The sequence below is a fragment of the Microdochium trichocladiopsis genome (assembly GCF_020744255.1).
Source record: "Microdochium trichocladiopsis strain MPI-CAGE-CH-0230 chromosome Unknown B0I36scaffold_1, whole genome shotgun sequence".
NCBI classification, from domain to species: Eukaryota; Fungi; Ascomycota; class Sordariomycetes; order Xylariales; family Microdochiaceae; genus Microdochium; species Microdochium trichocladiopsis.
In genome coordinates, this window is record NW_025763544.1 from 5015983 (window position 1) to 5033087 (window position 17105).

General features: G+C 56.2%; 4 protein-coding genes across 4 annotated transcripts; 2 read left to right on the forward strand and 2 right to left on the reverse strand.

Annotated features, from left to right (window-relative positions):
* Positions 1-1099, reverse strand: B0I36DRAFT_312357 (uncharacterized protein). Its single transcript, XM_046152497.1, has one exon. The coding sequence runs from the start codon at positions 690-692 to the stop codon at positions 243-245; it is 450 nt and encodes a 149-aa protein (XP_046019256.1). The 5' UTR covers positions 693-1099; the 3' UTR covers positions 1-242.
* A 2037-nt stretch (positions 1100-3136) lies between these two features.
* Positions 3137-4606, reverse strand: B0I36DRAFT_20530 (uncharacterized protein). The gene is made up of 3 exons (XM_046148824.1): positions 4034-4606; positions 3745-3968; positions 3137-3679 (listed from the first exon to the last, which is right to left on the reverse strand). Exons 1-3 carry the CDS (start codon positions 4453-4455, stop codon positions 3249-3251), a joined length of 1077 nt encoding a protein of 358 aa, XP_046019257.1. The 5' UTR covers positions 4456-4606; the 3' UTR covers positions 3137-3248.
* Positions 4607-5253: 647 nt separating this feature from the next.
* B0I36DRAFT_232607 (DNA topoisomerase) lies at positions 5254-7530 on the forward strand (the record flags this gene model as incomplete). The annotated part of the gene is made up of 6 exons (XM_046149154.1): positions 5254-5334; positions 5393-5590; positions 5655-5833; positions 5885-6054; positions 6111-7435; positions 7495-7530. 6 exons carry the CDS (start codon positions 5254-5256, stop codon positions 7528-7530), a joined length of 1989 nt encoding a protein of 662 aa, XP_046019258.1.
* A 6248-nt stretch (positions 7531-13778) lies between these two features.
* Positions 13779-14852, forward strand: B0I36DRAFT_232755 (putative Sin3 binding protein-domain-containing protein; the record flags this gene model as incomplete). Its single annotated transcript, XM_046149169.1, has 1 exon — positions 13779-14852. One exon carries the CDS (start codon positions 13779-13781, stop codon positions 14850-14852), a length of 1074 nt encoding a protein of 357 aa, XP_046019259.1.
* Positions 14853-17105: the final 2253 nt, after the last annotated feature.

The following is a 17105-nucleotide window of genomic DNA, read 5'->3' on the forward strand; positions in this document are numbered from 1 at the left end:
GTATCTTCAATAAGCTCCAATAAAGCTATATATTCCAGCAGACTGCGCATTCTAGTGCCTAATTAGGGCGATCGTTACGTCATGAAGACAACGCCATGATTCAAAGAGCAAGCAAATTCAACTCCAGTAGAAGGCTTCCGCCAACTGATACAAACTCCATTTTGAAGCGCCGTGTCACAGCGACTACGGTCACACCTGTTTGATCGCAATGAAACGCGACGGACCGCCACGCGTTGCCGTCCTCACGCCGCCCAGCTCGCCCATTCCTTCTTGGCCTCCGCAAGCCGCTGCGCCTTCGTCTCAGGGTCGTCACCGACCAGTTTCCTCCGCTCCGATGCGGCCGCCGCCCTGAGCGAGCTGTGCAGGGATCTCGGCAAGGGCGGCTTGGCGAGCTGCTTCTCGAGGTCGAGTTCCTCTTCGGGAAGTGCGTGGTGGCGATCGAGCGCCGACAGCGGGTACGGCCCGACGCCCGAGGACGTCTGTTTCACGGGTGGTGGTCGGGGGCCGACTGTGGAGGATGAAGCGGAGGAGTATCCTGGCGTGCTAGTGGCTGTGGAGTTCGCGCTCGTGCTGCTGCTGCTGTTGGCTGCTGTGGCGGAAGAAGGGAAATAGCTGTCGCTGGTCTCCATCTCGATGCGCGGACTGGGAGCGCCATCATACGAAGACGTGGGTGTGCTCGTGCCCGTCGTCATCTTGGCGGTTTGCACAATACTGCAGGACGGCAGTCTTGGGGTAGATGATGTGCGGTAGAGGAGAGGATGACTGGTCTCGGAGAGAAATAAAGGAGACTTCTAGCTCTGTCGATCGTCGGACGTCCGATCGTGAGGAGATGATGGCGGAGTGGACTGGTGTCACCCAATGGATTTTGGTAAGACGATGGAGAACAAACCCTACTCGACTCGGGACGGAGGACGGCCTCGTCTTTAATGTAGGCCGCTCTCACTCAGGCGGCTGGGATGGACGGGAACCCCCATGTCGTTGAGGCGCGACGGGGGCTCCACCGCACCGCACACGAGGGAAGGAGCCCACGAGACCCGCGCTCGCCGCGGTCAAGACATCGTGGTGGCGGTAAGTGCGCCGCAGCACCGACTCATGCAGTGTCAGCGCGCGAGGAAGGCACAGACAAGGAGGACCCTTATTTTGCTGTGGGGCTCTTTCAGGGAGGCACACACACCACATCTCAGGGCTGCAGGACGGGCGGGGCTCCGGCGGCGGGCAGGGGCACGCAAACTGCATGCTGCAGATCCAGATGCAACACCACGCTGTCAGACCGGCCCCAGTGGCTGTTGTCCTTCCGAGGGCCGGAGCGCCACTCTCTTGCTTGCATGTCGAAAAGAGATAAAATTCTTGGTCTGAGACGGATGATATCAACGGAAGTGGTCAACTCGCATATCGTGAGTCCCACCGCAGACCGTCCGTTTGCAGCGTACTAAGACATGCCAACTGCTGATTGCAGCACCTCGAGCAGATCACCAGCAAGCGGTCAACGGGATCGACGACGAGTCCCTCACGCGATCAGCAAGGAAGAGGCTCAAGGAAACCCCGGGAGCTGTGCAGCCCTCTCACCATCCAGAGCCTATCGGATCCCTTCGCCTGCTGCACACCATCACCATCACGACCCTGAAGTGCCCTGGTCGGACGAAACACCTTGAGACAGGGTGGCGCCCGCACCATGAACAAAGCCCAGGCCCGTCTGTAAGTGCAATCAAACAAAGGCGAATCTTGAGGGAACATCAACATCGCTACAAATTGGCTATACAGGCGGCGCTTAAAGATCACTCGAGATCGTGAGGGCGCAGTGGGAGTGCTATTATGCAGCGCGACATATAACGTCTCTGCTCATCGCGGCGCGAGACTTCGGTGCCTTGGCGACATTTATAGACTAGCTTGTGCAGCTAACGCATGTGTCCGATGCCACTAAGTGCAGCTAGCCTTCGTTGTTTCACGCAAACCCGGGCAGGTGCCGAAGAGGATGCGTCGTGCAAAGAAAACTCGTTCATGTGCGGAGTCGCAAGCGCATGCCCCCTCTGCTGACTCGCCCGTTACCACTCCCGATGATGCGTGCTCTGGGGCGCAACAACGGCCTTCGAACGGTCTTCTCTCTCCCCATCACCTGTGCCTCTTCGTCCTGCAACCCTCTTAGTCACGACAGCTGCATGCCCCAAAGCATGGCGATAATGAAGGGTGCAAGCCAGTCTGGCATGGGTTGTCAAGCTGAAGACCAGGAGGATCGTGATCTATAGTCAGCCAGCACGACAGGACAGGACTGCACTCCCTACTGGAAGACTCCGGGAGACCTTGTGAAGCAGCAGTGTGTGTGCTGAGCTCTGGATGCTGGCAGGAGGGGCTTGTCGATCTGTGACGTCATTGCTCCAGTGGTGGGCGGTTGTTCTGTTCTGTGGGCTGCGGGGAGGGCGGGGAGATGAGCTGTTTAGCGCACCATATTCACATGCTCTAGGTTCGGTAGTTGTAATATCGTCCTTAAGATTGAGACAGTCTTGATCGATACATTTGGCTATGGCTTACAGGCGTTCATGCTTTCCTGGCGTTATTTGATGGGTGGCTCTGAGAGAAGTGGCTTAACAGCTGGCAACTCCGAACGACTTGACACCGAGTTGGTGCAATGCTAAACTATCGTTCATCGATATTCTCAACGTATCAGGTAGACCTGCTCTTGACTGAGTATGTGCATTGGCAGCATTCATTTTCAGACACTGTATTAAACAATTCTACATGAATCTCATCTCTAGATCATGTTTGGTGCTTTTGAGTAATACAAGGCGTGGTATTTCTCCACGATGTGTGTTCTAGTTGGTTTCCATAACACGCAAGCGCTTGGACGCACCAGATGTGATCAAACACACGGAGTGCCCGCTTCAACGAGAAGGAGCAGGCTCCCCAGGACTCTTCCGCTGTCAAGTCTATTTCCGCCCAAATCTTTTTCTGCCCAAATCTTTTTCCGCCCAAATCTATACGAGGCCCAGTGAATCCATGCGAGGCCTCTCGGCCCGAGAACTGCATCATGGGCACAGGTACATAGCACCAATAACAATTGCTGCTTGTGGTGTGGTCTATGCTGTGCCACAATACACAGTGTTGCCATGATCAAGGCGGAGTCGCTACTTCGTCCCCCATCCAAGAAACAAATCACCATGGTCTCCCTCTGGGGCAGGCTAGCTTTGCTCGCCCAGCTATATTCGCTACCCCGAACATGCTGGCCAAGAGAGCATTTGGCCTCACGACAGTGCTCAGAGCTTCTTGGACTTCTTCGCGGCCTTCTGCGTCTTGGCTGCCAGGCCGGTGGTCTCGTGAACCTTGGTGGGCTTGACGGCAGGGGGCTTGTAGGCGCGTTTGGTCGGGAGGAAGGCGTTGATCTGCTTCTTGTACTCCTGGTACTCTGGGTACTTGCCGCCGCTGATGAGCTCGGTGAGCCAGGTCGAGCCCTGGAAGATCATCACGAGGACACCCGCACCGCCGGCGGACCAGTTGTAGAGCGAGTTGCTGGCGAAGCAGCTCCACTGGTACAGCAGGATCCAAATGGTCTGCTCAGCTGCAAAGTTGGGGTGGCGCGAGTACGCCCAGAGACCCGAGGTGATGAAGCCGCGCTCCAGGTCGTCCTGGGTGAAGCCGTGGGGAACCGTGCCAGTCTTCTTGTACTCTTGCTTGGCGTGTTGGTAGTCTGGTGCATCTCGGTTAGTGATGAGCAGTGGGAGAGGGAAGCGCGGATACTCAAAATCGACATACCCCACTGTTGCTGGTCGCTGAACCACTCCGAGGCAATGAGGGCAATCTCTGTGCCCAAGAAGAACAAGTCGCTGAGGCCAACCTTGGGCTGCACCAGTGAGCTGAGCATGATGATGTACGTTGGCGCCGCCAGCGCGAAGAGCAGTATGCTCTGGATGAAGGAGATGAAGGTCACATTCAAGAGGAAGAAGGCGAAGGCAGGAATTTGAGCCTTGATGATTTCCCTGGGATCATTGTTAGCATCATCGGGCCTTCAAACAAATGGGAGGACAGAAGCTAAGCTCACCACCGATAGTCTTCAGATCCGATGTTGTAGCCGCCTTTACGCGCGTAGTTGAAGGTGAGGCGCGTGCTCCAGAGGATGCTCCAGGCAAGGACGAGATCGACTCGGTCACTGGGGAGCCCGTGGAGGTGTGTCCAGGTGGCGAAATGAGCATTGTAGATGGTCGGTAGCAGACTCCACATGCGATCGACCTGGGAGTAGTTGCGATTGATCTCGGACACGATGAGAAACACGAAGCCCAGTGCGACAGAAAAGGCAAAGCCAGAGATTAGCGGGTTCGTCGCCTTGTACAGCTCGACGAGGGCGGCAGGGCTCGTGGCCGCGCCGAGGACTTTGCCTGGGAGGTCAAAGAGCTGCGGGATGTACGGCTCGACGACACGACTCCATTCCGAGCATTGCTCAAGCGTCTTGACGGTGGGGATCGCCATGGGAAGAGAGGATTGCCAATGGCTCAGAATGATGCTAGGCAATGCAGGCGCGGACAGTCCAGGCAAAGGAAACAGAGCTGAATGGCACTCTTGCAGGCAGCGCGACTGTGGTGTAGGAAGAAGTGTTTGTAGTAGCAAATGTCGCTCGAGACGACCCCTGCAGGTCATCATAGAGCCAGCAGCGAGACCTCCAGGGCTGTCAAAAACGTCACCATTCCCCGATGGTCCCTGGGGTCTTCCCCATGGTCCATTGGGCCACGGGGATCTTGCCGCCCCTGCATAACTAATTGCACAGAACAGGCCCGGGCTAACCAGGCACTAAATCAGCGCACCCGCTGGCTCGCTTTATGCAAGATCCGGTTGACGCTCTGTGATTGGAACGCAAAATTGTGCACAACTGGTGCCAGTTTGGGTGTGCCTGAGTGGACCTCCAGCGGACGTGCCTGCCCTCTCAACAACTTCGGTGCAGCTTGCCAGAGTACAACCCATAGGCTGAATCAGACCGGTGCGAGACTCGCATGATATCTATGGTTGTTCTCTTCTGTTCCTGGCTCACTTCCGGTGGTTTGTGAGCTTTTGATCGGAGTAGATACTGCTCCCCACTGGCAAGAACGGGGTGGTGGCCTGGGGGACAACACTCACTCCCCACTCGTTCTGGATATGCTCTAGGAGGTAGGTGCCCCATCGCGTCAGGCCGAGTCCACCAAGCAGCTCTGCCAACCAGATATGCTTCGGCTGGCCCGCTGGCGACAACACGCACCGTATGGCTCGGGACTTCACTGCCGTTTCCACTCCAAGATGCGAGTGCTCTGCGTGGCTGAGAAGCCGTCCATTGCCAAAGCCGTCGCGGGGCATCTCTCTGGAGGATCCTTCCAGACAGTACGTGGTCTGCACCTGAACCGAACTCCTTGACCCATCGCTCACCATGTTACGACAGCGAAACACGGATGAGAAGTACATCAAGAATTATGTATTCGACTACGACTTTGGCGGCCGCTGGGGGAAATGCGAGGTGACCATGACCTCAGTGCTGGGCCACATCACCTCGGCAGACTTTCCTCCCGACTACAAGCGCTGGGAGTCGCCACCGCCAGAAGCTCTCTTTAGTGCCCCAATCAATATCACAACTCCTGATGTATGCCCTCCGTGTGCTAAGAAAAATGCGGTTCGCACGCAAGTGCTGATGCCATGCTTCGTAGGATAAGAAAAAGGTGGCCGCAAACATAACCAAGCAGGCACAATACTCACGCGCTCTTTGCATCTGGACCGATTGTGACAGAGAGGGCGAACACATCGGCGGCGAAATCTGCGATGCTGCCAAGAAAGGCAACAACTCTCTCGAAATCAAACGTGCCCGGTTCAGCAATATCGAAAAGGCGTAAGTGCTGCTCTCTGATCAACACAAGACACCGGCAGCTAATGGCGATAGACACGTCTTGAATGCTGCTCGCAATCTGATCAACCTCGATCAGAAACAAGTCAATGCCGTGACATCACGGATTGAACTTGACCTCAGAACAGGTTACGCCTTCACGAGATTCCTTACTCTAAACTTGCGGCTTCTCGGGGGTCCTTTCTCCAAATTGACGCTAAGTTATGGTAATGTCCCTACTTTCCTCTTGATCAAGGAATGACCACTCTGATACCATCTGCAGGCTCCTGCCAGTTTCCAACGCTCGGCTTCGTCGTAGATCGATACTTTCGTGTCCGCAACTTCAAACCGGAGCAGTTCTGGGCCATAAAAGTCATGCACAAGCGTGAGGGCATCAATGTCAACTTCAGCTGGGGCAGACATCGACTCTTTGACCGAGCTTCGACCGTCATTCTGTACGAAAGGTGCCTCGCCGCGAAAACCGCCAAGGTGACCAAGGTCCAAGAAAAGCCCACCAAGAAATGGAAGCCTTTGCCCTTGACGACGGTAGAGATGCAGAAAATGGCGACCCGGTTTCTGCGCATGACGGGTCAGCAGGCCATGGACGCTGCCGAATCACTCTACAACAAGGGATTCATCAGTTATCCACGAACAGAGACCGACCGCTTTGACACGGGAATGAATCTCCGCGCTCTTGTACAAAAGCAGACACAGGACAACAACTGGGGAACATTCGCGCAGAACCTAGTTGATGGAGGCTTTAACCAGCCTCGCCAGGGCCGCAATGATGACAAAGCTCATCCACCGATCCATCCCATCACTTATGTTGCACCATCAGCACTCAACGACAATGAACGACGGATATACGAGTTCGTGGTCCGGCGGTTCCTCGCCTGTTGTTCCGAGGACGCCAAGGGCATGGCCACCGACGTAGACATTCTATTTGGCGAAGAGAGCTTCCATGCGCACGGCCTTGTTGTGCTGGAAAGGAACTACCTGGACGTCTACGTGTATGAAAAGTGGACTGGCAGCGCCCAGCTGCCGAAGTTCACCGTGGGGGAGTCCTTCGAGCCAAGTGAGGCACTCATGACTGAAGGCAAGACTGCCGCACCCAGCTATTTGACAGAGGCGGATCTTATCGCGCTCATGGACGCGAACGGCATCGGCACTGATGCTACCATGGCCGAGCATATCCAAAAGATCCAAGAACGAGACTATGTGCGCACGGTGCCCCGATCAGGCCGCAATGCTGAAGAGGACGGCCAAGAGGACAGCGAAAGCGTTTCAACAAGGGGTGGTCGAGGAGGTGGACGCGGAGGCCGTGCCAGCAGGGGTGGCCGTGGCGGTGGTGCTGGAGGTCGTGGTGGAGCGGGTAGTGGTGTGAAGGAGTTTATACCCACGTCGCTCGGAGTTGCTCTGATCGAAGGCTTCGACAGGATGAATTTCGAGACGAGCTTGGGCAAACCTTTCCTGCGGAAGGAGTTTGAGCTGAAGATGAAGGCAATATGCGAAGGCCGGACGACCAAGGAAGCTGTCCTGCAAGAGACTATCGGTCAATATCGGAGAGTTTTTGAGCAGTCACAGGACAAGCTTCACATCTTGAAAGCGGTAGGTCTCAGTGATTGCCATGCTTTGCTCAGTCAGTCACTAATGGTGGGATGCTGTAGGCCTGTCGACAGTACGTCTTCGAGAACGGCGAATGAAAATGCTGCTTGCCTTCTATGTATCCCTAATCGGTCAACGATGGCCAAATATTAGAGCCTCGTGTTTCGCAGAAGCATGAAAGCCGTGCGTGCAAGCAGTTTGAGCCACTGAACATCGATACAGTGCTGTCTCTGCGCGGTTGTGATACCAGCTTTGGCTCCCGTACCAAGGGACCTCGTGCCCACGTGGCCTGTCTGGTGGCTGCCAGGATGATAGAACTCATCGACGTCTACTCAAGGCAACAGCTCGCAAGCGGATGCTAAATAGCTGGCATCACAGTTCTCAGTCTTGTCTTGTCGCATTCGACTTCAGTTCCAATGCAAATTTTCGCTGCCACGGCCAGATTCGCCGCCACATAAACAGGTAATCCAAGCCACGATTTCGCAGTTACCAGGCGACACAGCCGCTTGACCTGGCACAGTCAAAAGGAAATGGGGAAAGAAAGGCGGACGAACATAACAAACGGCTGTCCGCCAGCTTGCGTGCCGTGAGTCTATTCTCCGGAACTGTATAAGTGTATATCTTACTATGTGTATTTTATGTTTGCGGCTGGTATTCTAAACTATGGCCACCACCTCAACGTTCTCACCATATGCTCCAAATGGGAGATGACTTGACCGTCATTCACGCGAAGCCTGTGCCCTGTTGAGCTTACAGGCAGACAACCGACCAGCCCCGACGACATCGCTACTAGCTGGGGACCAGGTTGCAGTATTGGACTTTTGCTTGAAACTGCTCGCATGGAGAACGGGATGTCTGCCTCCCTCCATATAGTCATTAGGCGGTTTCAATGACCACACCTCTCTCAGAGCAACAACCGGACAGCTTGATAGTCATCGGTTGACCGGCCGTGGACTTGCGGGTGGCCCAGGAGGGCCGAATTAGAAACATGCGGGGACCGCAGCCTCGGCCTATCCGGCATTCAAGCAAAGCGGCTGCTATCTGCTATCGGAAACCAAACAAGACCATGAATTAAACCTGGCCACGCTAAAGAACCACCACCCCCGCGGGACGATCCGCACCGTATGCGCACAAAAAAGGCCGCCCCAGAAGAAAACACTGAGATATATATCAAAAGCCATGATGGAAACAAAATTCGGACGCGTTTTTATCTGGGCCGGGCTCTTGTGGGCTTTTCTTTTTTTTTTTGTTCCCGATGTCGAAAACTGGAATAAAGGGCATGACATGGGAAGCACCCCAGGAAACAAACCGCTTTTGCAGCAGTTGCGCGAGGGCAGGGGAGCTGGAGAAAACACATGTACCATTGATATATATTGTCATTCCTCCTCGTGCTATTAGTTGAAAGAAACAACAACCACCATCATCATCATCAGGAGGGAGCACACACTTTTGCCCTAGAACCTGCTGAACGATGAGGCACGCGTCGCGGCGCCAGTACAAGGAACTACAATCCCACAGAAAGAGGACACCCCGGACGAAAACCACGTTGCCAAAAACAAAAATTACAATTACAGTGTTTGCCGTACCGTGATGTCTCTCCTTTTTTCGGTTCATCCCGGCAAGGCACAAAAATGGAAGGTTTTGAAGTCCCCGAATTCGCGCAGGAAGATAATGATGGGCCGGGATCGGGACCCAGGCTTGGTACCAGGGATCGGGGATCGGGGATCTTACACTTCTGATCAAAAGTATTTTGATGGTTGGAGAAAAACGTGGGGCAGGAACCTTGCACGGGAGGGTCGTTGTTGTTGCAGCATCGTGGGCATAATCGTTTTTTGAGTGCCGACGCGATGATGTACCATGTATGTGTGGGTGGGTGGTGAGTGGGTGTGCGAGTATCATCACGAAAAGCAGCGCCGACATCGCCGACGGCTGCTGCCACCCAAGAGGTAGAAGCAAGGGTTAAGCTCTTCTCCCGGGATAAGGATACGGTAGATACAGCACATGGAGAGATCGTTCAAGGTGAGGCGGCTGAGCGGTGTCGTGACGAAGCGTGGGGTCGGTGGAACGGGAACAGTGGAGTCAATAGAGCGACAAAGACAGATAACTGCATAGGTCAAGAAGCCGATGAGCAAGTGATGTCGCAGAGCAGGCACACGAGAAAGCCCCGCGCGCCACGCCGATGTAGGTCAAGGGAAGGATGCGGGGCAGGGCAGGACAGGGCAGGTAGGGGCGCGGGTCGGTTCATTGCCATGCCACGCCCATGCCATGCCACTCGGGCAAACAAGGACGACGACGACGAGAATTGCCGCGTGGGATGATGGACATGGATGATGGATGGTGAGTGGTGAGTGGTGAGTGGTGAGTGGTGAGTGGTGAGTGGTGAGTGGTGAGTGGTGAGTGGTGAGTGGTGAGTGGGAGGGAGGGGCCGCTTGCATCCCGGATCCCACCCACGAAGCTGCCCGAGATCGTGGGGCAGGGCATGGCGGGCGGGGCACCACCAGGGACACAGACGGGACCCTGTGGGAGCCAATTAGCACAACGGCTCGAGTCAACGTGACGGCGTGTCTGGACCATTTGCCGTCGCCAAACGTCAACCTGAGAGGCCTGTGACGCTCGAGTCACAAAAAGGTCAAAAAGAAGCCACAGAGAACCCCTCGGCAGAGTGCTAGAGAGTCCGTGACTTCAGCCCAGGCCACGATGCGCCTGGCGCCTGGCGTCATCGTGTTGTCGTCAGGGCCCTTTGGGGCTGTGATCTGTTGAAATCAAAGCAATTATTACTGTAATCGCCCCCCTCCGATGTGAGGCACAAGCTGAATGTGCTTAAGGTTTCGCGGGCTGGCCTCGCCCGGGCTGATACGCACAGAAGGTACTCGGTCTCGACTACTGTAGCAGCAAGGGGTCCTATCTTGCCTAGAGTTCAGGAAGCCTCGATCGCCTCGACCATGTACGTGCTGGGCGTGGGCCTAGGATGAGTTCACATTGCCGGCTCGCCAACAAAAGTTGCTAGCAACTGGCCCCCAACGGTGCTGAGGAATCCATGTCTCTGGTGTCAAGTACCAGTCCAGACGCAGTTGAGCCACTCCAGATTACGGAGCGTGGGGGGCTGCAAGAGGGAGCATACCTTCGCATTAGGTACTTCACTCGCTTCCAAGTGCAAAGTCGTCAAGCTCGCCGCAAACAGGTGGGCGTCGGTACGACGAGATACACAATTCAGCGCTCGAGCTGCAAACACCCACAAGTCTCTCTTGCCATGCTGCTGATGACCCTAGACCCAGTCCCTTGTTAGGACCGAGACGACAATACAACCTTGAAGTCAAGCTGATGCGATACCGCTCAATGAGCACTGGCCGAGCATGGCGAAATAGTCTCCGCTGTGGCTAGTCAAAAGCAGCAAAGCCCGCGGCGGCCGGTCTTGCAGAGCTCTCTGTCCAGTTGAGGAACTGCTCTAGTGTGCTCTGGACCGGCATCTTCCGAGAAGCTCCCGCATCGGAATGCCGCCAGGCTGGAGGCGCTGTTCGAGCTAAGCGTTGACTGTTGTTGCGTCAACAAATCCCCATGAATGCGGGTAATTCGGTACGTGTTGGCTGATCCTTCTGATGCACGTCAGGACATGCTGTCTGATGCAACCCGCCTCACTCCGATCGCCACAGGGAAGACACTCCATGGCGCTTTCTGGCCCGTATTCCATGCTGACGAACTCTGGAAACGACCACGTTTGCCATCCCTGAGACATGCAGAACACGGCAATCCCCCCCTGGCCGCTCTCATTGCCGATGAAAATTCTGTCGAAGTTTCTGCTGCGTCCATGGTATTTGCATGTTGCGCTGAACCTGATGGTGATCCATGCTGTCCATGCTGATGGAGCACGAGGTCTCACGAGTAGATGGACAGTTGCGGACACTGTGCTCTTCCTTGCCAGTAGGCTAATTCCGGGAGCCGGGGACGCGGGGCCGGGCCATGGAGAGGAGAGCGCGCGGACGATTTCAATGGGGCAACATTGGCAAACACTGTGCGCCCCCCCAATGTTTATTCATGGAATTCGCAGAACAAAGATGCTGGCAACATCGTTAATCTCCGAAGACCCCTTGCAGACTGAGAAAAAAGGATGAAAAAATGAAGCACGGGACAACTGGATGTTGTGACAACAACAAAGAGACGAGAAAAAAACACAACTGTGATCAATAGACTGTTGATGCCGCCAGTGCCTTGCTCACCCGTGACTGCTCAGCCAGGTTCGGGTCCACAGCTTCCAAGAGTGAAAGGGTGTCAGCCGATGGCTGGTCACTGGCGCCACCCCTCCCAGGCTCGCCCTGTCATCGAGCTCGTTCCGAAACAGGCAATTGTCACTGGAGCAGGCTTTCGCAGTGGGCGTGCAGGCGTCACGGTCACCAGAGCGACGTCATCGGCGTGGGCGAAGAGTCACCATTCTGTGCTGTCAGACACTGCCCACAAGGCGCCGCAACAGAAGACCACAGCGCGGCCCAACGCCCTGGTAGTCATCGATATGTCTGAGACGGCACCCGGACCTGCCGAGGTCAGTCAGAGTGATGCGTGTGGAAGGGCGCCGAACTCGGTCGGGATCGCGGAAACGGCTGAGTCTTCTGTAGCTAAGCAGCGCAGCACAGGGCGCTGACACCTGCGTAAAGGTACTGTGCAGATTACTGTGCCGACTGTCTCCTTGCTTTTGGAGAGGCTGCATGGGCCATGCCCACGGGTTAAGTTGGTGGAGAGTGACCAATCTCGCGGGAGTGCTTCCCTGCAAACTAGTTGCGCGATTCGCGTGGGAGCCAGGGTCGCGCGGACCAGCTGCTGATCACCTCGAGCATTCGCGACGGGAGCTGCCTCCTGGCTCCACGGGGGAGGGGGGGGGACGAATTTCGGGCGCGGGCGTGTTATTTTGGCCAAATTGCTGGCGTGTGTGTGTGCGCGCGCGTTGGTGGGCGAGGCGGACGGACGGAGGGACGCGAATGCGTGCGCGGCGGTGCTAAAGCAGCCGATGCGCATCAGCGATAGGTGGTGGGAGAGGGTCTGCTGACCTGCGTTTAAGCGTTATCTTTGGACGCCGCCCAAGAGTTGAGGGGGAATGCGAACGCTCACCCGAAGTGACATTGGCAGATTGGGGGAAGGGGGTGGGAGTATGTGTGAGGCACGAGAGGAGAGGGCAGCGCAGCCTGACGCTAACACGCCTCAACCTGCGGCCGGGGCAGGGTGAATCATCAACTACAGAGAGCGCACCACGCAACGTAACAATTAATAGCAGTGAGGCGAAAGGAGAGTGAGCAAGCAGCACGGACAGCTCTGAGTTCTTTGCGCTGACCTCCTGCCGGCGTCATCTTGTTCGCAGGCCAACACGGGCAGCGGATGTGTCGCAGCAACGACGGCGGGTGGGAGACGAGATGTGAGCGGGCGCAGGGTGCGGCCCAAGCCAACCAGGAGGGCTCGTCCAGGCCACCTGCTCCTGCTCCAGGGGCGACTGGATGGACGGACGGCGGGCTGCTGGCCCAGCCCAGGCACCTGCGATCGCCGCTATCGGCACACCTCCGGGCTGCCCTGCCAATCACCAGCTGTGTCCGCGGGCGTGTGCCACTGCGCTGGCCCGGGTGCGCTGAAGCGTGTGCTCTGCCCGGTGTTGCTAGGCGCGCCCCTTGCGCTGGGTCGACCACGACGGGCGACTGCTGCCACCACACCTCCCCATCGCTGTCACTGTCGCTGTCTGTTGCTTGTTGCCGTGGCCGTTGTCGCAGGCCAGCTGATGCGACGGCCACACGTAGTACAGAGTACTTACATGATGCCGTCTGCCCCCCTTGGCCCTGCCCGGCCTCCCCTTCTCAGCATCAACAACACCAACCGACCATTCCAACCAGCTTTCGAGATCGCGAAGAGCGGTTCTTAGCAAAGAACCTCTTTTCCCTTCTTCCCCGTGCGCCACCTTGCCTTTGAGCATATCGCGTCCAGCCAGCCCCGTCCTGCCGCTCGCTCCTTCTAGGAACGTCATCCTGCGCCTGCAAGTCGTTGCCCTGCTTCGGACCTCCCGTGCCCTGTAAGTGACTCAACCTCGCCCCTCCGCCTCGTTCACCACAGGCCTGGCCAGACAGCGAAGCCGCCTCTTCTACATAGCATCGCTGCCCTTCAACTCGTCCTCTTCCTCCTCATCTCATATCTGAAACGAGGCTTGCTGTTCTATTCCCCTGTCGCGATCGCATCTGCAAGCACATAACCTCTGGAGAGAGCAACCACAACACAACAACAACTACAGATGGTACTAACACCAAGGCCTCTCGTTACACTATAGACACGCGTCCCTGACAAACTCGACTTTTTGCAACACCTGCCCAGCATGGCGACCATGGCATCTGCTGCTTCCGCTGCTCGCGATAGCTCCACGACCTCTGCCGGCCGAGACAACTTGACTGTTGTAGCGGCCCGGAGCGTCCCTGTGGCTCGGACCAAACCCCTTCCGACTCCTCCCAATTCCATCTCGCCGGCCTTGCCTCCCCATGGGCTCAAGGCCCAGTTCCGCAAGGCCGACAAGCTCGAGCCCATCGACTCGGACCTCGATCTCCACGACAGCACCGAGTCTGACTCGGTCGCATCGGCAACCTTCGAGTCGGCTGGTGCCATCACGGCGAGCATGCTCGCCAAGTACCACCTGCCAGAGATCCTAGTCAACCACGGCCCTCTGGCCATCCGGCACATCATGGGCTACCTGACCACCTCAGTCCCTGGATTCGCAGGCATCCCGCCGCCCAAAGCCCGCCGCCTTGTCGTCGCTGCTCTGGAGGGCCGTGGACAGGGCCACCACAGCGAGAGTGGCAGTCCAGAGATGAGCGTCATCTATGAAAAGGTCGGATGGGGCAGATGGGACGCCAAGCGTCGACGACAAGCATCGCCCGGAGCCTCTGCTCGTCAAGTAGCAGGCTCCTATCCCACCAGTATTCCCATCTCCAGCGGTGATCGCTGGCCAGGTCGTCGCCCCCGCCTAAACGTACGTGGTGGTAGCACCGACAATATGGCTTTTTCTCACGATGATCGCGATCTCACGATGATGGAGAACGAGGCGGACAAGATGTCTCTCGATTCTCTTGACGGCCCCGCCTCCGCATCATGCTCGGAAGCCGAAGATGATGAGATGGAGATGAACGATGACCCCGAGGATGCGACTGATGACGAAGACTGGGGCGCAGTCGGTGCTGCCGCTTTGCGCGCTGCCTCGTACTCAAGCCCCGTCGAGTCGCGCATGGAGTCCAACTACCTCGCTTCCCAACCATTTGTCGCGCGAGGGTTCCGCTCGATCTCCCACGGCTCCGGCATGCTCCGGGAGCCACGACTTGATAACATCGACTTGGAGGCGCTAGCCGCATCTTCGGATGCCCAGGAACGTGACGCCATCCAAGCCCTCCTCCAGCTTGGATCTGTATAATTGCTTATTGCATGGCCGGCGTTCATTTTGCTCTTGACGAACCCGGCCCTTCTGGTTCAGCACGGTTGCACGACACGAGTTGCGCCTCCAGTCAGAACCACACTCTCCCATTTTCGTGCGAGTTGATCTTGCGTGATTCTTTCAGGCTCATCATTTCATCACCCCCCACTGCTCGACACCAGAGGCGTCACACGGCCTCCCTCGTGGCTGGCCACGTTTCACACATACCATTTTTATTTGACGACGTTACGAAACTTGCCGGCTGTCTGCAGTACGACATTCTGGACAATGACGACAGCGACCTGGGACACATTCCGACGACCTTGAGCCTGCGGACTCGACCGTGTGCGCTCGGTCTTGGGATGCAATCCTGCTCCAGTGGCGAGACACGCTTCTTCACGACATACTTATACCCCTTTGCGTACATATACAATCACCTTATAACACTTATAATTGGCTTTATGCCTACAACACAACTCGAGATACCCGCTTCAACACCTTTGCGGGGCATACCGGTGGAGGAAAGAAATACCTGTTGAGGTTAGCTGGCTGAGCTTGGTCCCTAGATCAAGCAACCAAATTATGGGCGCGCGCATGGCTGGAGAAGCAGCATGTGCTGGCAAGGAAGAAGATAGTCCAGAGGACGAGATTGTGGATACCCCACAAGAAACACGAGGTTGCCTTGGTTGGACTCGGACGTCAACCAGAGAAATTATCGTCATTATTGACGGTTGACCCGTGCTTAGTAAAGAGACGAGGTGAGAGGAAGATTCAGGAGAGGGAACAGTCTTATAGTTGTCTTATTTGGTGACGTTCGCGCTCTGAAACGGGGTGTTGTTCACGCAGTCAATGAGAATAAAACAACATGATTTTTCCTTACCGCAACCAGCAGTCCATATGGCGTTACAGTGACTTTACAAAGTGATATTGCCCTCTCATTTTCACGAAGACTCGCCATGGCTTTCGCTGTGTACTGCCTCCGCTTCCGCTGAACGCATGCTCTGTCGGGAAGTGGGCACCCATCGCTTGCTGTTGACCACCAGGACGCGTGCCAGAGGAAGGAGGACCCACCAATTTAACCACGTCGCGAGAAGCACGCGCTTGTCACCGTCGCCATGCAGGTGCTCTCTGATCAGGGCATGATAGCGTACCTTACAGTACCTACGCTACTCAATTTAGAATGCCTCATTCCAGCACACAGCACGACAGATAAGACCCGAGCAGTAGTGACAGGCCAGGTTAAATTACAAATCAATCTTGTGGCTACGGCCACCTGGGCCTGCCCTATAGATCGAGGGGGGTTGTTGACTGCTTGTGGGGAGCACGTATCAGTTCTCCATACAGCGACCATTGGAAGAGGCACAGCATCAAGTGTATTAGGTAGTTCCATCAAGACCATCAAGACCATCAACGGGTCCAAAACGCGATAGGGCTCCCGGGGGAGACTACCGGCGCTCGGAGATTCATCCCCCCCTCGATGTCGATGACATTGGAGTTGGACAGGTGGTCGGTGGGCCTGATCTCTTGACTTGGGACTTGGTGTGTTTGCAGAGACTGACGACGAACTCTGGAAAGGCTCTCGCGCGGTATCAGGCAACAATACATCGCTACGACAGCAGCCGAGCAAGGGTGTGAGGATGAGTAAACAGCCAGAGAGACCTCGGTGACCAAGACCAGCTAGCTGGTCAGCTTGGCACATGAGAGACCGACAGCCATGTGCTCAGCAGAGAACCAGTCACAAGGTCTCGCCATGGTTTCTGACGCGGAAGCCTCCATGTCCTTTGCCTGTTCCTTGCTTGCGGCGGGTAAGCTCAAGAGCTGTCAGCCGTGACCATCCTTGGCCAGAACACCAGGAGCGGCGCCCAAAGATTCCACATATCTCGCACTCAGACGAATCAAGGTACAGAGCACAATACTGGACGAGACGATGATCACACGAAAGCATTGTCAAGCAAGGCCGGACAGAAGACTCAATGGGACGGGTTCCCGCCCTCGGCCAGGTGGCTAGAATCTTCATATCAACGTCGGTTGTGGCAGCAGTGGGTGCCCCGGAGTGGACAAAGTGTAACGCCTACGGCACCAGTGGCCAGATGCGATAGACCCAAGCCCTGAGCATGCAACAAGGGAACTAGCGAGACTTGTCCTGTGCAACCAGAACCGACTTATCCAGGTGGGTTTTGTGAAACCGGACTGTCTGGCCTTGGTGATGCAGTCGAACCTAGACCGTGGCAAATGGCTGTGCCTCGTGCTGCA

Coding starts and splice junctions, on each gene's coding strand:
- B0I36DRAFT_20530 (XM_046148824.1), bottom strand. CDS start 4,455: ATGGCGATCCCCACCGTCAAGACGCTTGAGCAATGCTCGGAATGGAGT. Junction 3,969..4,033: donor ATCGGATCTGAAGACTATCG/GTGGTGAGCTTA, acceptor CAATGATCCCAG/GGAAATCATCAAGGCTCAAA. Junction 3,680..3,744: donor CAGCGACCAGCAACAGTGGG/GTATGTCGATTT, acceptor GAGATGCACCAG/ACTACCAACACGCCAAGCAA.
- B0I36DRAFT_312357 (XM_046152497.1), bottom strand. CDS start 692: ATGACGACGGGCACGAGCACACCCACGTCTTCGTATGATGGCGCTCCC.